This window comes from Rhodamnia argentea, chromosome 9 (assembly GCF_020921035.1).
Source record: "Rhodamnia argentea isolate NSW1041297 chromosome 9, ASM2092103v1, whole genome shotgun sequence".
Classification (NCBI taxonomy): Eukaryota; Viridiplantae; Streptophyta; class Magnoliopsida; order Myrtales; family Myrtaceae; genus Rhodamnia; species Rhodamnia argentea.
Genome location: NC_063158.1, coordinates 21,804,569 through 21,826,069, shown reverse-complemented (window position 1 = coordinate 21,826,069; position 21,501 = coordinate 21,804,569). Strand labels below are relative to the sequence as shown.

Genomic DNA, 21,501 nt, shown 5'->3' with positions numbered 1-21,501 from the left:
TCCAATGCCTAAATTGGGAAGGCGAGGTTCACTCTATGAGATAAACATAAGGGCTCAAGCTCAACCCTAAGCAGACTATTCCTTCATCCAGATTCTCTAGCATTGCTCGACATGAAAGCCATGAAGATACTAGTCTTCTTCTTGCTCTGCTGCCTCTCCTCGGAGTCTGTTTTGTCCGCTCGTTATGAGGCGATCTTCAACTTCGGTGACTCTCTGAGCGACACGGGAAACTTCCTCCGTTCTGGGGCACTCGCGTTTCCGGTCATCGGGAAGCTCCCTTATGGCCAGACTTTCTTCCGCCACGCGACCGGTCGATGCTCAGACGGACGCCTTATTGTCGATTTCATAGGTAGTCCATGTTCTCTCATTAATTACTCGTCTCCATCTTTCTAGCAGGAATTTTCATTTCCAGTGCTGCTAAAATGGTATCTTTGATCTCATGATGAACGTGAATATCTGAGAATGCAGCTGAAGCATTTGGACTGCCTCATCTTCCACCATATCTAGCTGTAGCCAAAGGTCCACATGTCCGTGCCGGAGTGAACTTCGCAGTTGCCGGTGCCACAGCACTCGACTCGTCTTTCTTCTATGCTCAAAAGATTGGGCCACTGTTGTGGACCAACGACTCGTTGAGTGTTCAGCTTCGCTGGTTCAGGAACTTGAAGTCTTCTCTCTGCACCACCAAACATGGTAAATTCTCTACCTGCCAGCGTTAAAAAAAGGAAAATATATTTGGACACATTTTGAGGAAATGGAAATATTTTCCTGACAGTACTATTAATAATAATACAATCTCAACCATAGATAAACACACTATTACCGCGTGTTTTGCATAAAGTACTCATTAATTGAGAGATCGTATGGTTAGAAACAACTCACGGTATTATAAGACTGTCAGACTAGCAGCTCTCTTGAGGAAATAGCTATGAAACGTGAAATGTGTACACACTTGTTTGTAACTGGACTTGTCTATAGGGTTCTTACGGTCCAGTCCGGGGCGGTTCCCGGTTCGATCGGTCCTTTTTATTCACCCCTACTATTTGGTGCTTAGCATGAAACTTTATTGATAGATGTGGTATGATTTGCCTAATTGCACACAAAAATGTTCCTTTCTATCCTCTCCTTGAGGTGGGTACATACCGACTGGATAAGTCCTTGATGGATAAAGCTATTTTTGAGATGCAGAATGTGAAGAGTACTTTAAGAAGTCTCTGTTTCTGGTGGGGGAGATTGGTGGCAATGACTACAACTATCCCTCTTTTGTCGGTGGAAGCATTAAACAGCTGCATGCTTTGGTACCGCCAGTGGTTGGAGCCATCACTCGTGCCGTCAGCGTATGTCCTACGAACTTACTTCGAATGTTGTTGACGTACATTTAACATGGAAGCAATCTGAATTATGTTCATTAAATGGAGTAATGACACTAATTGGAAGATCACTCTGAATCATCACGTATCATCTACGAGCGTGTACCGTTGAAACGTACTATTAGCCCTTAGGCATGAGTTTAAGGTTCAATTCTCGTAATAAAATTGAAGGTCGCTTTAATACGAGCAAGTGGAATTTAAAATTGTAAAGGAAATCTCTTTCTCATTGCTGTTAGGATTCGTGCACAATCAAATCGAAATAAAATATAAAGCGAGAGAAAAATCAAGTCACGAGATTTTATCCTAATTTACTCTTAAATTGGAGTTACGTCCAGCAGAGGCTTCTGCTATAATTAGCACCTCCCACCTCTCGTTATATCACTCAATTATAAGCAAAAAAGAGTATATATAGCAATACTTATTCATAAACCCAAGCCTAAACTACTAATGAAAAATTATGAGCTTAAATTGTAAAAGTCCCTCTAATGTTCGGGAGGCGCCGCCCCTTGAGACCTCGATCGGGGCAGCTCTCCCGAACCCCCGTCGGCTCAAAGTAGAGCAGGACCTACGTACTTTCTTGTCATAGGGGAGTATAAATCACACCCCAATAATTACACCGTTCATGAAAAAAAAACTTCTTATTTCGATTATTATTGTACACAATGCAACTTCACAATTTCTTATTTCTCTTTCTTTGCTTTTTCTGTTGAACTATTGTAACCATAACGGATGTTGATAGAAGAAGGGGCTGTGGATCTCGTGGTGCCGGGAAACTTGCCGGTAGGCTGCTCCGCGGTGTATCTAACTTTGTTTCGCAACCCCGATAGGTCGGCTTATGACCCGAGAACCGGATGTCTTAGGGCTTATAATGCTTTTGCCAAGTATCACAATAACTACCTTAAGCAAGAACTGCAAAATTTGAGAGAACAATACCCTCATGCAAGAATCATGTACGCTGATTATTACAGCGCCTCCAAGTCTATCTATCATACTCCCAAGCACTACGGTGAGCCTTCTTTAGACTATCTTTTTCCCTTTTTGGTTTCATAGTCAACGAATAATTTTTGCTGGAACTAACAATTTTGTAATCAATTGTGTACGAATGACTTTTACTTTCCACATATCAAATTCATCGCCAATTCATTAAAAATCTTATAACTTGTCACAAAAGCGGAATTTAGTCAAAGAAATTTCAAAAAATACAATTAAGTCTTAGAACTTATAACTAACTTGCAATTGAGTCCTAAAAATTTCATAAAGTGCAATTAAGTTCTAAAACATGTCAAATTTATCTAATCAAGTTATTTTGTTGATTGCACTTTTTGAAAAATTTTTAGGACTCAGTTGCACTTTCATGACAAGTTTTAGGACTCGATTGCACTTTCGTGACAAGTTCCAAAACTTGATTGCACTTTATGAAAGTTTTAAGACCCAACTACGCTTTTGTGATAAGTTTTTGGACTTTCAGTACAATTATCCCTTAAATTATATGCATATCTATCTTTCAATAATAGAGGAGATCGATAATTATAGATGACTTTGTATAAAAAAGAAAGAACTTACATGGTCTGTAAATCAAATGAAAGCCACTTTTTTTTTCTCTTTTACCCACAATTTTCTCCCTTCACCTCTAGATTTAACATTGTGCTTAATCACAAAGCACAATTAAGGTTGAAATGGCAAATTGGGTGGACCGGTGTAATGAAGCAAAATCATAAAGCATGGTTTTGGTGATGGAGTGTGGGCCCAAGTGAATTGAGTCGACATCCATTGAACTGTCTCCTTAGCATGATTTTCGGGCTGGGGGTTTCTGGCTTGTCCTATTCTTTTTCATTTTGGAGGGTTCGGGCCTTTGGGTTTGATGTTTAGGCCCGAAATTTCTCATATCAGCCCGAACTAATTTCTAAAACAAAACAAAAATACTAGATATATAAGAATGTAAATGTAAATAATGGAGAATACATTATTTATGCTGGTGAATGTCATAAATGAATGAACAGAAAGTGATTAAGATTAAATGGTCTAGGATTGACATGTCAATACGGGTTGAGTCCGAAAAACCGGCCGAACACATAAAAAAAAAAAGAGATTCTTGAAGTTCAAAATATAACAACCAAATTGGCTTAGCTCGATACGGGCCTTTACATACGATCGGGTACTAAAGTGCCAGAATTACATGGTACTGGTGCCAAGAAGTGGGTAGCAGATTAACTACTTGCTTGCTTCCCAGCTTTATTGTTATCCTTGTTAATGAGTTTCACGAGACACTTAATCAACAACTTAAGGAAAAAAAATGCTATAATTTCCATTATCCAACATATTTTACACGAAAAAGTAAGTTATTTTTCTCGTATTATGTGTAAAAAAAATAATTATTAAAACATTCCTTAATCGGCTATATTTAGTGCCGTGGGGAGCTCATTAACAAGTGCTGTGTCTTTTGGCTCCTAAACTAAAAGCCATAAACTTTTAAAAGCCAAAAAATGGGTTTGAAACCCAAAGTACTCTTTCCCCAGGAAGAAAACAAAACCCTAGCATTTTTCATATTTCATGAAGCACACCGAATGACATCTTCAGGGCCTTCTGGTTGATGCCATTGACATGAACACACATAATTACATGATCTGCCCAAAAGTTTTGATGACTGGTGAGTGCATTCACCGCAGGCTTTTATGGAGGGACACTGAGGGCCTGTTGTGGAGGAGGTGGTCCGTACAACTTCAATAATTCAGCGAGGTGCGGTCACACCGGCTCGACCGCTTGCAGAGATCCGTCGGCTTTCGTCAATTGGGACGGGATTCACTTGACCGAGTCCGCTTATCATCACATCGCCAAAGGGTTGATCTACGGCGGCTTCACATCTCCGCCACTCCTAACTTAATTTAACTGTTTACATCACAACCCTTTTTACGAACGAGGATGGTAAACTGAATGTTTTGTTTATGGAGCCTCATACTTTGCCTTTTTGGTCTCGTTCTTTCGAGCCTTAGGGTTTGGATTGAGAATTGGAGTGCTACAATAAAGTGTGACGATCTAATTGAATAGTTTGTGAACCTATCGCAATTAAAAATATAGTAGGGCTTCATCACATATGTAGTGATGGCGCATTTTCTCACGATGTTTTCAAAAAAAGAGAACTAATATATAATCTATTCAGAGAATGTCATCTATGGTCCGTCCAAGATGTTTTACCCGGTACACTAGACTCGAAGACGACACTATATCGATTAGATATCCAGTTGGCCTTGCTAGTACCAAATTAGGAGTCAAACAATTAAAAAAAAAGGTGTAGATTAAACATCAATTTGATTCCTATTGTCTCTTTCTGTCATAATAATTAGCAGTTGGCGATCGCATTTCCTTCAAAGATATGTCCGAATAGCGGCAATTTCTCATTAACCAAAGGAAGACGGCATATGCCGGACGGAAGTTACGACAAGATGAAGTCAAGTAATATTCGATTCCCTTTAATCTTCCCTAAATTTTCAGCAACAAATATACAAAAGACATGAGTTAATTTTACAAACTTTGCGATGTCAAGCATAGTTTATGTTATAATATGTCTCGAATTTGAACTCGAAATCAAAATTTGAATATTTCAAATTGGATACTTTCTATTTGAAATTGGAATCCACCTAGAAAATAAACATAAAAGGAAAATGCAATTGGATTCGGCTAAGGAATATTTTTATTGGATGCACTTTGATATTCGGTTTTGATCTTGGCTTCCAATTGGAATGTCCAAGGGGACTTTGTTTTCTTTGAAGTTTGACTTGGTCAATAAAAGATAAGAAGAAAAGGACGATACGGATCCCTGCAGAAGTCGGTCTTGTTTTTATCTTTTGGCAGAGTACATATGTATTATAATATGTACTTGTGGTTTGAAGGGAGACACGAGAAAAACAACGTGAAGTCTTCAAGAAGCGCCGACGACGAGTGCTCGGTAGTGGGTTAACTTGGTCGTGGATTCTATCCGTAGAATTACTTCAATAACTTTGTGTTCTAGTCAAGAAATTCTTGCTGTAAGAATTTATATTTTAATTCATTTGCGAGATTGAGAGATTATTTCGCTAGGAGTTGAGGGCTAAACACTGTGTACGTTATTGGATGTAATTGGGGTTTGAAAAATACCGAGAGTGTTTAAGTTACTTGAGTTTGGTTTGCAATCTCCGTGTATCGCTTGATCTATAGTGGAATTCGTTCTTGCTTTCCCATGGATGTAGGTCTCTACAATCGAACCACGTACATCCGATGTCCGATTTATTTTCTTATTCTGTCTATTTATTGTTCGATCACTTGTTTCGTGCAATAGTTTAGATAAGCAGCGGTGTAAAATAGTGAACCTTTTTCTAAGTAAAATGATTATAAATATGCTTTCGGACCATTGCGGCTAACAAGGGTTGCTTGTACATTTCCGGGGGCTTTAAAATTTACACCTATTTGTCTCGATCAGATTTACTATATTCGACGTTTTCTCATATCTAGCCGTACTGGACATGATGAATGGTAATTTTGCTTAGTTTTCCCATTGAATCTATCGGACGTTTCTTAAAAACTTGGAATATACTAAATTTTGCGCGTATACATCATCATCTTTCAGGAACTCTTACAGCAATTATTAGTATAAGAATAAGATCAGGCCAAGCCAAGTAGGCATTAAGCATCTCGGAAAGCAATTTTAATAGCAACGAATCACAATGATGATACGTTACAATGGGTGGAAGAACGGGGCCCCGCCTCGCGTCACCACCAAGGGACTGTGATTAAACAAGAAGAACTCTCTCTCAAGGCGGCATTCAAGATGTTCCACAGTGTAATATATCCAGTTCGATCAGTGACGTGTTTCGAATATGAAATTTAGCTTTCGACAGACTGCAGCCCCGAGGACAAGGTGGCAGAAGGTGGGCACTCAAAGAGTGGCTCTGATACCATCTTGATGTGGGACTTTGCCCACATCAAATGATGAATTTTTAGTATGCCGCTGCCATCTAATATTCACACAAGTCAATGAATCTATCAGCATAATTAAGGGTAAATTATCACGACTGTGAACAGTTAAACAGCTCAGCTCCACAAATTGGCTTAATGGTTAAGTAGCAGATGAACGTGTCTATTATTCATGTTATGTCTTGTTTGTGAAATTGATAATATTACCTTAGAGAGACAATACAAACAAGTAAATAATCAAACCACTAGTATTAATAGGTTAACATATGATAATATCTGTACCAATAAAGGTGACTATATTCCATGACCATGTCCAAGCAAATGTGATATGCAATTATCACTTGCATTTCACCTAAGTTCTTGAACATACATAACAAGTCTTAAGTTACAGAACCAGGAAAAACATACAATCAAACCAAGTTGTGTGCTTCTTTTCAAACATAGATAAAATGTGGAGGACGCAAATTAGACGTATGTATGATTAAGCTACTCAAGAATCCCAAATGGGACCAAAAGCGGCAATCCCTTTGGTCTTGCATGCGTTCACCACGTCCCTACTTCCCTCGGGGTTGCTCGTGACGATCACTACCTCAGCGCCCCACTTCTTTGCCGTGTCCACGCTCATCTCCGCCACGTTTGGCCGCCCATGCACCGCGGTGTCGTGCACGATCACCTTGTCTCTCGGGTGACGGCTGACCATCTCCTTGATCTCCTTGCCGAAGTTTTGCTCCACGTTCTTGGCCACCCATAACATGCAAACGCTCGCTTTGCACGGTTGGAGGAGGAACGATAGGAAGACGCAAATGCCGGAGCCGGTGGCAACCAGCAGGACCCGGTCGTACATGTTGACAAGGTAGGGTAAACCCGCGAAGTGGACCTGGCGGACCCAGAGGTGGGTTGGAGGGTTGGCGACGAGTGACTTCGTGAAGTCGCCGACAGCTCCGGCGAGCATCATGTGCTCATCCTTGCCGTCGGAGATGATGCCGAAGGCATGCCACTCGGATAGCGGGGATGGGCTGATCCGACCCAAGATGCCTGTTGTTGGAAAAGGACGCTTAAAATAAAAATAACATCGAGAATGTCTTCAGTGGAAAAAAATTCAAATCATTACATACCTGCTTTGACTCCCCCGTGGAACTTGATTATGGAGGCATGCCCCGAAGGAGAAGACACCTTGACCGGCACTCTCCTCACCGTCACCCACGGCACTATTATGCAAAACCGTAATCCCCACCGTGAACCAAAACTCTTGTTGCCTCACCAGCCTCGACCCCAACTCGTCACTCTTGTAGCTCTTCGTCCTCTGGTCGTACGCGGTGGTGAGGATGACGAACCCCCAGAGGAGACCGAGGGCCGACCACCCTGCGAAGCGGTGCGTCCGCTCGAACACGTTGTGGTGCAGGTGGCGCACAAGCGGGAATGCCGCCAGCGATGAGAGGGCGATGAGCGCGAGGACCACCGATGCGACCCCGATGATCTCGGGCGACGTGTTGTCCCGGTCCTTTAGGTTTAGAACCAGGGCATAGACCAGCCACGCCAGGGACGAGACGCCGCACCCGCTGTGGATCCCTCCGAGGCTCTGCAGGAGGGAGGTAGTGGCCGTCTTTGCGAGGAGCGGGACCCACCAGTGGCCGAGCAGCTTCACGGCCAGCCAGAAGGTGACGCGCAAGAAGGCCTCGCTCCGGCACAGGGTGAGCGCAAAGATGTTGGTTATGGAGAAGAGGGCAGCGCGGTTCCTCGCATAAGGGAAGTGTCCAGTCGCCGCAAGGACGAGGGCCACAACATTTAGGGTCAAGCAAGCGACGAACAGCCGCTTGTACACCGTGAACAGCCCTTGGTCAAGGAGTATGACCGACAGCCTCGACGACTCATGTCCTCGAGAGGGCTTCGAGGGAGGCGGGTCGATCTTTGAGGCCACTTTGGCTTGCTCTCTCTCCGCGTGCTTTTCGGGCTCGAGGAAAGCACCTTCCTCGAGCGTTTCGAAAACCACATCATTTCCTTCATCGTCATCACCGTCGAGGTCGAGATCAAGGTCACAAAAGTGGCTACTCGCTTTGCTCATCGATCGCTGAATCAGCGACGATGGAGCAACCCTAGATGAGCTTCCACCAGACCACGGAAGCCAAAACCTCTTGCTTCCATAGCTGGTCATCTCGGGATCTCTCTGAGGTTTGGTAATGGTGAATGGATCTGGGCGAGGCTTGATCTCAAATGCCACGCCTCTACAGCTCGAGAACCTCACTGGGCTTTCCATGACGAGTTCAGGAAAATTGCTTGGTTTGTGCACGACGCTTTGTGGTGCGTTCGTGAGGAAATGGGTGGAGTTTATATAGAGGGTCGTGCATGGTTATTCATTGGAGAGAGTTGACTGTGATTTAGAAATCATTTCTCAAGTTGAATTGGTCAAGCATTAAATGGCCAAACGGTCAGCTCCATCCAATCATGTTAGTTTTTGCGAAAGCGTAAATTGATATTTGGTGAGAGTGTATTGTTTTAGCTATTTACGGCAAGAAGGCAATATAAGTAGACAAGGAAATTTTTTTACTGAGTGGAAAATACTTGCAAGGTTATTGGGTGTTTGACTAGTTGTTTTTTTTCTCTTCATCGATCCTTACAGGAGCACTATCAAGCCTATTTATAGGCAGATTTCACCTACATTGCCATGTACATACAATGGACACATGCCCCACGTGCCTTTATTGCTAATCATGGACACTTTGATTTGTCAACGAAGATTTTTCTGCATATTCTAGATAATTCTATACTATTCCTCCACCGTATGAAGACTGGATACTTTTAGGATTATTCTGGATTTTTCTGGTAAATGGATCAAATTTTAACAAATCATAGGCCATGTTGCTCTTTAAAATCAAAATTAGATAGAACAAGTTAAAATTACTTTGATAAAGGATCATTTAAATAGATTGCCGTAAGAGGAACTAGGTATGCATGTATATACTCGAAACCGTGTCAAGTAGCCTTGCTTGTGTGCCAAATTGTATCAATAATTAATCCATGAACTTCTCTGTGATTTTCAGCCAAAAAAAAAATCCATTATTACATAAGTTCAAACGTGAAATTAATTGGAAGACAACTTTTCATCAATGTTATCCAATGGCACATATTCATTAAGGTATCTTAACTTTGATTTTAATTAACCCATCTCAGACTAAACATGATAGTTTTGTCTTTTAAAATACAAGTAGGCGTTTTCTCAAGAGATCACCATTCTATCAGTTTTTTTACCTGAACATACCCAAAAATTGAGTTTCAATACGAAAGCAAGTCGTTACGAAAGGCGTCTTTTTATGAGACCCTGGTCTATATATCTTGCACATAAATATTCTCCCTTGTTAAGTGTGCAACTCGGGTAGTTCTTGTCTCCTTGACCATCCTAGAAATCCACGAGGAGCCACCTAGCTAACTTGCCTCCGTGCCCTCTTCAAAGCATGTCCTTATAGTCCCATCTGTTTTTGCGGGGATCATACTTGAACTACACACCACTAGAGGGTGTTCTACTCTAATACCATGTGGTGACACCATCGCCAACTCACTCGTGATTTACTTTGCCTTTGTTCATTCCATACCAACTCTCACGATTTTGTCTTTAATATGCAGTTAGGTAGGTTTCAAAATATCGCCCGCTCCAACATTGATCTCTTAAATACATGCTTAACATTGGGGTTGGAATAGTAAACTTAGTCACACACTTGAAAGGTGCTTCTAATGAGTTGACATAGACAGAATCTTATCTCCATATTGACGAATGTAGATCTCAATCCCTGCATCAAGATGAAATATTATCTGCTGACTAATGAATAATTGGGCATACATGTGACTCGTTCATGACATGAGTTATGAAGCAGCCGTGCTACTTGTCCATTTTGAATCTGAAAATCTCTATGTTTTGAACCAAAACGGTGACAAGGCTTCGATAGAGGAATGAGAACTTTTCATAATCCTAGTAATTAAGGGCGCGCATGGCAACACTTCTGTTTCATAAATCAACTTTTGACAAAAGTTGATTTTTCTACTTCTACTCAGAAGCAAAAGCTGATTTTTCTACTTCTACTCCGGAAGTTAATTTCTTATCAGAGAAATTAGTTTAATAATGGTTGAAAATTTCTCCTCCTGGAATATTATTAATACAAAATCTTCAAGTAAGATATGCGATTTGCCCCATATATTTCAACAAAAATTGCGCATCAACAATGCCGGCGAAAAACAAGAACAATGGGTGATCCATTTTGTCTCAGTACATTGTTAAGCAAAACAAGACGAAAGGTTGTTCTATCCTTGTTTCTCATTGAATGAAGGAGAAAAAAAGAAAGAAAGAAGAAGTAGATCTTAGACAGTACACGACACCAGTCTTGGTTCAATGGAGCATCTATTGCGTCGGTTACATTCATTAATGGAACGAAAGCAAACAGGGAAGGACTAATGGCTATCGCGACCGCGAGGGCAGCCCTTGCCTAGGCAGCCAAGGGCGGCCCTCGCAGGCATCGGGCGAGGGTAACCTCTCCAAGGCAGGAGGTAGGCGGCGGAGTGTACCTCGGTGGTTCGCAATGGTGGCAGTGGTGGTCGGCGTAGGGAGGAGCCCCATGGTTGGATGAGAATTCACCGATCCTTTGTGTATTTTTTTATGGACGGCGATGGGTTGCGAATCGAGTGTCACTCCCCCATCATCGCCGGCGTCGGGCGAGAGCTGCCCTTGCCTACATAGCCCACGTGAGGGTGACCCTTGCCTGAGGCTAGTGAGGGCGGCCCTCACCCAAGGCTAGCAATGGCGGGGGAGAGAAAGTAAAAAGGAAAAAAAAAAAAAAGGAAAGGAAAAGAAGAGAACATAAAAAGAAAAAAGGAAAAAATTCAACAAAATAAAAAGACAAAAATGTCATTTGATCAAGTCTTTTTTTGAAATAATGAGTGTACTTCAGGCCTTTATTTGAAATAAGATCTACTTTAATGGTATAGACGAGTTCATGAAAGAGAAGACACCAAATTGGAAAAAATAAAAACTCGGTCAAAATAAAGTTTTCTAGCTTTCCGGCTTCTGGATCAGACTCTTTGAAAGTCACCAGTATATTCCAAGACCAATTGGAGACGCAAAAACTGACGAGGCCTTCGGTCGAGAGGAGGTCAAAGGCGACTGAATCTTGTGAATTTCCTCCATTTTTTTAAAAACAAGTGCACACGAATATAAAAATATTTATGTGGTCATTTAGTCCCGATGAATTTAATGGTTGGGCTCCATTTGCCTGAAAGAGAGATGATTACAGTTGGATGTTGAGGGGTCATAAATAGTTTATAGTGCCTCATTAAATAGGTTGCACTTTTATATTATATATCGGCAAATGTCCTAACTTATGTAGTCATGGTCGAAGTAGTACCGATATCGATACGCGATGCGACACGACACGACAACATATTATTTTTTTTAAAAATAGTAAATTTCGACACAATGGAGCACGTTATATATTAAATGTATATCTTATATATATGATAAACTTATATATATATATATATATATATATATATATCAGTGGTGAGTTTCTTCTTCTTTTTCTGTTAGAAATTCACAATTAGTTTTTTTTTTTTTGCTAGCTGGGTATATTAATTTTGGAGTGATTGAGTATATGACTTAAGTATATATAGTTTTGATAGATTTGCATTATGACTCATAATTTATTGAAAATTCTTAAAATTGATTAATGCATGTCAAAATGATATGACGGGATGCTGGTCTCGGCATGACGCTAGTGTGTCTATACATTAACCACGCATGGGTCACACGTCGAAGAGGGTCAGACACGCGTCCTATATCGAATGTCAAGTTAACAGAATGTCCCTTCAAACCAGAAGGACTTATCATAAAATCCCCCGAAAGAGAAGAAAATAGTTTCGGGCTTTAGGGTTAAGTTGCAGGGAAAATTTGTGTATTTGCGCACAAAAATTTATATGCCCCAAATTATTCTTATTTTAGTGTGCAAGTTTAGGATATTGAACTACCCTCTTGGAGGGAGTATATGTAACTTTCGAAGATACTATCCTTTCACCAAAGTTAAACGTTCCAATTCAAATTAATTTTCAAAATGAGTAGTTGAGGAGTTTATTTTCTATAGACTACCAAGCCCTCCGTTACATGTATGCAAAAAATACGTATTTAACTTTTAAAATTGAAGTAAGTGAGAGATGAAACAAAATAGTTCGTTTACACGTTCTTCCATTAATATATTATTTACGAAACAACCATTTGATGATATTTTGTGAAAGAATTTTTTTTTTGTGGATATCTTAAAAGTAGGAGGTTCTCTTTATGATGAAATTGGCCATTGTAAATGAAAACAAGCGTAGTTGTTCATACATATGTAGACAATCACAATCATTGAACAACGACATATTTGCTTTATCCTCCATAGGTAAAACCTAACTATTTCAACGAATAGGGTTCAAATTTTCAGAGACCATGTATACTGTGTATGGAGGGTTAAATGTTATCCCATGAATGCATGTGTAAATTATTACATCAACAATGAACATAAGAATGATTTTTTTTTTTGGCAAGAACCACAATAAAGATTTTTATGAACGAGTGTCTTCGGGATATTTATCAGTTAAAAAAAAAGCAAAGTTTCACTTGTATTATGTGTGACACCCCAAAACCCTAGCAATAGGTGCAGGAAGAGGGATGGCAGGGGAGACTGAGCCTCTAGCCTAGACGTGTGCAAGGCAAGGCTAATCGCATGTCTCTTGTCCCACATCGACGAGGGGGGAGTCATGAGCTAGTTGATAAGGCTTGGGGTTTTCTAATCTGTGTAATGTGTTTTAAAACCGTGAGGGCTAGTGGGTCCAAAGTGAACAATATTACACAATGGTAGCCCCCTGGGTCCTTACTTTACGTATCAAGAATACTTTAGAAATTGAAGGTTGTTGACAAAGTAATTTGAGGGATACTCCAAGATGATTATAATGGAAAAACATACTCGGAATACTTTTCGTTCCCATTACGATTGTTGCACCACAGCTATGGGATCCAGCAACTTTACACCTACAACCTGATCATTATGGACTTCTTAGTCTTTCTCTTAGTCCCTTTTCTCCCCACTTCGCTACGATCATTAGTCAATCTGAAAATGCAAGTCCATGGAAATTATGTTGCTTATCCTACTTTGATGGCGGACCAAGAACTGAAATTTCCACAAGGGATATAAGTTAATCCAATAAAACGAGAACAACTTTAGGATAAGATGTTAGATATATGAGAAAATCATTAAGTTGGTCGCCATTTTCCAAATGCCTGCGGATCCACTACATCTCCAATCTCTCATTGTCAGGTTAAAGTGGGAAGACGCACAACCACGAGCATATTGGGAGCTATCGAGTAATGGACTAGAAATTTAATCATAGCAAAGAGCAAAGTCTTATGATTTACGTGATTTGGCAATTTTATCTACATCCACGAATGTCGGAAGTTATTCTACGATAGCAATAGGCAGGAATTTCGAGACAGTTAACTCAAAACTCTCGAATACCCAAAGCCCCGGTCACAGAAATATGAAATATTATTCCATGTGCCGATTGCTTAAAATCCTTTTTCCCAATCACAAGATTCACTCTAGAACATTTGAGAAGCAAGAGAAGTGTTTTCATAGTATTTACAGGACTAGAAACCCTAAAACTTTCTACAAACATAGTCTCATCATCTCAATTTTTCCTGGGAATGGAAGCTGCACTTTCATATTTTCTTAAACTTAATCCTGCAAAGACACTGCTGAACAAGTTTTGACACCTAAACTTTGGCGTCTCATTTAGGCATTCATGGCCTATAGATAAAACATTTTATTTAAGCCTATATAATTGCATAGGACATAATGGACTGGGGCAGGGGGATTCTGAGCTTAATTGAATTAACTAGGCTAAGCCCTTTAATTTTAAATAATGTCCGAAATTCGTATATGGGTGGAGGCGCCTAGGTGGAAAATATTGGTAAAACTTGGAGAGATATCCGTGGGGTTTCCTATTAATAAAGGATAGGGTATGAGTCCAAGATAGGAAGGAAAGGGATTTTGTGCTCTTGAAGGAAACTCACCTATAAATACTCATACGAGAATAAGTTCAAAAGGGAGAGCGTTTTATATACAAAAAGAAGCATCGAGGAGGGACAAAGGGGGCTGATTCACGAAGAGAAATCTCACAAAAGAAGCTCTACATCACAGTTCTCCAAGCTTCAACAAGAGCCACGAGTCTATGCCGTGGGAGTACAGGAAAGGAAAAACCAAGAGAAACGAGGGCATGAAGCTTTGACTAAAAAGAAAAAAACCCAAAAAGAATTACTTAGAATTGCATATTTATTCAGAATTCATGTTTACCTCTTTGCAAATATTTGGTAAATAAATGATAGTAAGGTTATGCTTTGCTTTGCATTAAGGTTAGCCCTATCTCCAGCAATTTATTTATTGCTTTGATTTCTCGAGTGTCACATTATTGATTGTGCACCTTCATGATTACTCTTGCATATTAGTGGCTTAGCTTAAAATCGATGAAGATTGCTTGCTGGCTTAGGCTTAACATCAATCAAGACTGCTTGCACATTTTGTTTTCTTTTTTTTTTTTTAGATACCAAAAGATGTTAGATAAATCTAGCTTAACATGTTCTCTCACACTTTATTTGGGTTTCTCGTTGACCAATAATAGATTAGTGGCGACTCGTTATTGAATTGAATTGCATATTAAATTGATCGGCTTAAGTACATTACAAGTGCCAAAACTTGTATACGGAGCTCACCTTAATACCAAAACTTTCAAAATAATCACTTAAGTGTCAATTTTTTTGAAAAATGATCACTTCAAGGCCAAAACTATCAAAAGGATCACTTACGTGCCAAATTTTTTAAAAAACGCTAACTTTAGTGCCAATTTCGGCGAGCCACTCAACTCAGATATTAATAAAAAAAGGTCACGTCGGATTTCCGGCGAGCCATGTTAGCTCAAATCGTAGTCGACACTGAAATGAGCGTTTTTTCAAAATATTTGTCACTTAAGTGATCGTTTTGAAAGTTTTGGCACTAAAGTGAGTGATGCACACAAGTTTTAGCATTTGTAGTATACTTTAGCCAAATTGATCAAATCAAAATCCTAAAGTTGCGTTTGGTAGTGTTTGGGAGAGTCTACGCTTAAATCTTTGGGCTTAGTAATCTACCAGCGTTCCTTTTGGAAAGGTCACAACAAGAAGCTCTAATTTTGCCTTTAGAGCTTTCTCACGATTGGAAAATCTGCTAAAATGCCCAAAATTCGCTCCAATTTTAGTAGATTTCTTAAGGGTGTATCAGTTTCAAAATTTTTGTGCCAAAAAAATTAGCTTGGGTAAATATAACACCGATGTACTAGTTTGGGAAAGATTACAAGATAAGAAAAATAATTGATTAATGCCGTGAACTTACTATCTTGTTTTGTGACCACATTTTTTGCCATGGTTGTGCTCAGACATATGGGATATATCATAAAACAACTTATTTTTTATTTAAATCAGAATGCATAGGATGTTCGACGTAATCACTATGACTTGGAAGCAATTATGAAGGTCCGATTATTCAATTCCAAGTCAACTCCAAGGATAGACGAAGGCTGGAATCTACAAGCAAAGTACATGCCATATGCACGACCAAGTGAACTTTCTTAACCCCCATTTTCAGCGCAAACTCATTTCTGTCCGTGTGACCGTCGACTAGATTCTTATCTAACCTACATGCCAAATCATTATTTTGTGCGACCTCGACACAGTTTGTTTTTTTTTTTGTAGTTACCCCCTTGATATCTGACAATTCGTGGACTTAGAATATATGAGCAAAAGTCAAATCAGCAGTCAGAAAAATAAGCTGAAAATGTTGGAACTTGTAGTTGTATTCACGTAATAGTTGCGATACACGTTCCAAACGCGGTTGAATTGCTTGTTTGTATGCTCGTGAACTCTTGGACATATCTAGCTTTCTCAGAAAGATCAACTTCATTCCAATGTCTCTCCAATAACATGGAGGAGTTCTTCCCAGAACCAGCCTCTAGGGTTTTGGTTTAGCATGCCCATGCAAAGAATTGCTTGGATCTATAACTAGTCTTACGAAAGAGCATTGAATCTGATCTGAGTACTCACAAATCGCTATGGCGGAATCATATTTTTTTGGCAAACATCAAGGACAACCGCTTTGCTCGTGAGTGAACCGGCTCTTTTTTGAGGCATCCAGTGGGAGTGAAAAGCTTTTTTTTTTTTATTTTAACAAAACGATACATTACAAACTTTATGTCTAAACTCATGAGGGTTTCTTCAATATGATACACATGTTATAAGTTTTACTCATGTCTTATCACTTTATTTTCTCTTTGTTTTTTAAGTCGATTTTTATATCCCGAACATTGCTTCCACGACCATCTCACAAATAGCCGATTACCTTATGAGCTTAAACCACTATATAACAACGCAACTCGAATTTATTACTTCCTTCTTTGTTTTAATTAAGGCTAGAAGAATGACAAAGGCTTGAAGAGCTCAAATAGAATACATGTGAATGTGGAAATCCATGAATGAGTGAAAAGCGCTTTATAAGGAATTATGAAATCCCTTGACTTGTCAGGCCTAACTTGGCTGTCCAATCTCATCCACTACCGAAGAAATTGAACTTGTAGTTCCGGGCTGGGCCGACCTTCGGCCGAGTGTAGGCCGGTTGGGGCTTTGTTATATACAGTTTCCTTACGTGCCTAAAACTAAAAGAACAAACTTGTACACTTGATTACGATAAGGGATATATAACTTAAAACAAGTACTTATGATAATGAGAAAAATTACCAAAATAGTTCTAAACCTATTGTAATTACGCCAATTCAGCCCTAAAATTTTTTTTTGTACCAATTCAGTCCTAAACCTTTTACTTTTGCGCCAATTCAATCCATTTGATTAGCCTACGCCGATATGACAAAATATTAATAATAATTATTTATTATTTATTTATTTATTTATTTATTTCTCATTTCCCCCTACCCCTATGGACGGCAAGCTATGGCCCGCAAGGGTCGCCGAAGCTTGCTGGCCACTATGTGAGGGCCATTACGGCTATAGGCTCGCCTAGATCCGGGCTAGCCCAACCTTGCCAAGGTTGCGGCAAAGGCGGGCATGGCCTCATTTGCCATGGGTGAGACCATCTTCGCCGCAACCATCGATGCCCTGGCGAGGTCGAGCAAGGGCCACGAAGCCCTAGTGGATGGCCGACGATGGCTTGGCGGCCCTCACCTAGTGGTCGGCGAGCTCCGGTGACCCTCGCCGGCCACAGGGGGAAGGTGGAAAATGACAAAGAAAAGAAAAAAAAAAAGGAAAAAAATAAAACATAATTAAATATTATTATAATTTTGCCACGTTAGCGTTGGCGAGGCCATGTTAGTACCAATCAGCCAAATGGATTGAATTGACACATCTACAAAAGGTGTAGGACTAAATTGGCAAAATAAAAGGATTTATGACTGAATTGACACAATTGCAATAGTTTTGTGACTTTTTTGGTAATTTTCCCTATGATAATGGTAAATTGCACCGGCAAACCTCAACAAAATGGGGTTGTCAAATAGAAACATCGCCTTCGACCCAAAAAAAAAAAATGTAAACATTGCTATTTACTTAATGTGGCATGAGCATTTGGTTTTCAATCCCGTCTATAGCTCCCTTATGAAATTTTGATAATTAGAAAGCCCTTCGTCTTCTATAACCATTTGCGTAATTTTCAATGCTTATGTTTTGGGCGCACTGTCAATGTCAAGGTCAAATTTGATAAGTGCGGTTCTCCGAGAACATTCATTGTCTATCCTTTTTCTCGAAAGGGTTCCCACAATTTCTTTATCTTGAAACCTATGTAGCACCGACGTGACACGAGATACGACACGACATGACACGCCAACAAGTGATTTCTTAAAAAATTAAGAATTACAACATGCTGAGACACGTTGTATATTAAATTTATATATTTTTTTATATACGTAACAAATTATCATTTTTATAAACTCCAAACATCACGATATTATAAGTCTCTAGAGCCAACACTAGCATTAAGGAACTTGGGACCAATTCTCGAGTCCTTACCCATAGCATAAGCCACTTGAGTAACAACTACCCCGGTCGCCTTACAAAGTGAGAATTTGCCATTCACAAAAGAGATCCTTTGGGCCAAGAAAGCATTTGCAGCCAATTTAGAGAGCCCTGCAGACCAAAATTGAGAGAAAACCTATCAACAAGAGCAATTTGGAAAATAAAAACCCAGTAACGGAGAGGTCTTTTTTTTTTTTTTTTTTCTGTCGGTAGTAACCAAGAGATCTCCGCCCACCAAAAGCAAGCAATGGACATCCAATTAACTAGAAAGGGGAATAATCTCCAATAAAAGAAAAAAAGGAACGTTCTCAATTCATTCATAAAAGAAGTATGCTTTTTTGCTTAAACAAGCACACAAATTCATATAAACAATTTTTACCAAAAAAATTTTTTTTTATATAAACAACCTCCAATTTTGCATAAAATGCCAAAAGCGATGGGTCAACAAATCAGATCCAATAGTCGCATGCTAATTCATGACATAAAATCAAGATCACCAAACCAAAAGCTTTCACCTCAAGCTCGAACAATGCGGCGAACAAAAAAAGAGCAACAGATCTGAATAAGGGAATGCATGTATGTCCATCCCAAAACAGCCACCAGATCCGACTCAACTCAAAACTCCTCGTCACACACTGATCTCAAAAAGAAGGGAAAGGATCCAAAAAGTTTCAAATTGAATGCCGCAACACGATACATCTAAACCCAAAAAAAAAACACCTATTTCATCATTAAATATAACAAAAATTCATTCGTCTATATTATACAACTCATTTCATGTTTGTCCCAAATTAATCATAATCTCCAACCCTTCTTGTCCCCCTTTCATGGTATCTCTCAAGCCCTTAATATACACCACAATCGGCCTCATATCCCAGCACAACCAGAACATAAGAAAATATAAATGAAAAACCAAGAAATTACCTGGTTTTCGTGTGCAGCAGAGTGGACCCACAACACCAAAATCGAGCGGCGAGCAGCGAACGAGATTGAGTGGATAGCAGCGAATGAGATCGAGTGGCGAGAGCGAGAGAGCTTGATTGAGGCGAGCCAAGGAGATGAGGCGAGAAGGTGGGTTGAGGTGGCAAGACGCGGCAAGGCGAGGCAAGCGAGGAGGCGAGCCGAGGGCCCGAGGGGAGGCCGGCAGCCACAAGGCGAAGATCGGCATCGAGGGGAGGCAAGGTGACGGAACGAGAGCAGCGAGAGATAAACGTGAGATAGAGAAGACTCGGAGAGGGGACGCGCGACAACAAGAGCAAACTCAACAAAGACAGATCGGGGAGGCCGAAAATTAGGCCACAATTTGAACTTTTAGAATTTGACCCTTTTAAACCTGGACATGCAAGTCCCGTGCGTGTCCGTGAGTTTGACCCCGTGTCGACGTCGGGACACGCATTGACCACATGTCCGCCCGTGTCCGGGGCATGTTCGGACGTGTCGGACACCAACACGTGTCCGACATGCGAAAACTTCCTCCATAGGCATGTCCGTGCTACATAGCTTGAAACACAAACAGTTTTATGTTCGCCATAACGTCACTTTCCGAGGAAATGTCTTTCTAGCGCAACATGATAGATTCTCCTGTTTTGCCTATTTCTTTATATGAGCGTGATTCTTCACCAATCATTGACTCAACCACAGCCACCGAAGTTGCGAATAGTCCTTATGATTTGGATAATGGAATAAGCAGAGTTTCCGATCGGGTGTTCATAATTTGAAGTAAAAGGATTCGAACCTTTGCATGCCGGTACTAAAAACCGATGCCTTACCACTTGGCTATACTCCATACGGCCTGATTTGGACTGTAAAATAGGGAGAGGGGGAAGAGAGAAGCGGGGCTCGAAGAACGAGCCAAGCCGTGCAAGAACGTAGGGATATAGCAAGTAAGCAGCAAGGTTCCTCTTTTAGGACCGACGACAATAAGCTCGCGACTCTAATAGAAACAAAAGGTAATCGGGGTAAAGACAAGATACATTTGGACAAAAAAAATTTACTCGATAAAGAAAAAGAATAATATATTTTTTGTCATAAAAAAAATCAATTGTATTCAAAATGTATTTACGTGGTTTTTTCTTGAACGTATTAATACGCTAGATCCAGAATTATAGAATAGAAATCAAGAAGAAAAAGAATCCTCAAGTCGAGACAATCTTGAATCACAAAATCAAGCGAATCTTAGATCACTTCTCTCAAACCAAGAAAAAGATATCAAAGAAGATTATGCAAGCTCAGATATGAAAAAACATAGAAAGAAAAAGTAATATAAGAGCAACATGGAAGCAAACTTTATTTTTTACTAAAACGGTATTTATGTTTTCTATTGAGATGGGATGATTCTTTAAATCAAAGAATGATCAATAATATCAAAGCATATTGTCTCATATTTAGACACTTTCACGAGATATGTTAGATTTGGGGCATCTCAATTCGATTGATTGGGATGACAGTTTCTCATTTCGAGTTTGTAAAATCAAAATTTCGATCAAATCACATATAGTAGCATACTAGTCCTCCTAATTCTTTGAGTGGTTTATCTAAAATATTCGCGATATAACTAGGAAGACGTTTCAAATACCACACATGGGTTACCGGACATGCTAATTTGATGTATCCCATTTGATATCTTCGTATCCGAGAATCAACAAATTCAACTCCGCATTGCTCACAAAATTTCGGGTTCTCTTTTTCATCTCCAAGTTACTGCACACTGGGTCGCACAAAAAATGATTTTTGCATCAATTCCGTAAAAGGTTGTAGAAGATGAAAAAGGTCCGTTGCGCACCTCATGAATATGTCATAATAGATCTAACCACTTGCCCTAGATTGACTTCCAGATAATAATTGATTTAGTGAATAACTACATAAAATAGATGGGAGATAAAAGAAAGAAAAAAAAAAGCTCTTGTAAGCATCTTCCATAGGTTCACTAATTACTTAACTATTGGCGAGTTTCTTTGTATGTGTTGTCTCGAATGAGGAGGATTCAATGATTATTCGTTCATCGAAACCAGAAATCAAAATTTTGGTAGATAGGAATCTCATAAAAACTTCTTTCGAGGAATGGGC

General features: G+C 39.8%; 2 protein-coding genes across 2 annotated transcripts; one reads left to right on the top strand and one right to left on the bottom strand.

Moving 5' to 3' along the window:
- LOC115733938 (GDSL esterase/lipase At5g45910-like) lies at positions 1-4,414 on the top strand. The gene is made up of 5 exons (XM_048285563.1): positions 1-349; positions 469-690; positions 1,186-1,334; positions 2,097-2,373; positions 4,034-4,414. Exons 1-5 carry the CDS (start codon positions 112-114, stop codon positions 4,246-4,248), a joined length of 1,101 nt encoding a protein of 366 aa, XP_048141520.1. The 5' UTR covers positions 1-111; the 3' UTR covers positions 4,249-4,414.
- A 2,390-nt stretch (positions 4,415-6,804) lies between these two features.
- On the bottom strand, positions 6,805-8,568 carry LOC115729791 (adenylate-forming reductase 03009). Its single transcript, XM_030660416.2, is given in 5 exon segments — positions 6,805-7,023; positions 7,075-7,349; positions 7,430-7,532; positions 7,534-7,661; positions 7,746-8,568. Coding segments are annotated over 5 exon segments (1,548 nt in total).
- Between the last annotated feature and the right edge of the window lie 12,933 nt (positions 8,569-21,501).

Excerpts from the sequence above, each read along its gene's own strand:
- LOC115733938 (XM_048285563.1), top strand. The coding sequence starts at position 112 with ATGAAAGCCATGAAGATACTAGTCTTCTTCTTGCTCTGCTGCCTCTCC. Across the intron at positions 350-468 it reads CCTTATTGTCGATTTCATAG|CTGAAGCATTTGGACTGCCT; the intron begins GTAGTCCATGTT and ends CTGAGAATGCAG. Across the intron at positions 2,374-4,033 it reads TCATACTCCCAAGCACTACG|GCTTTTATGGAGGGACACTG; the intron begins GTGAGCCTTCTT and ends CATTCACCGCAG.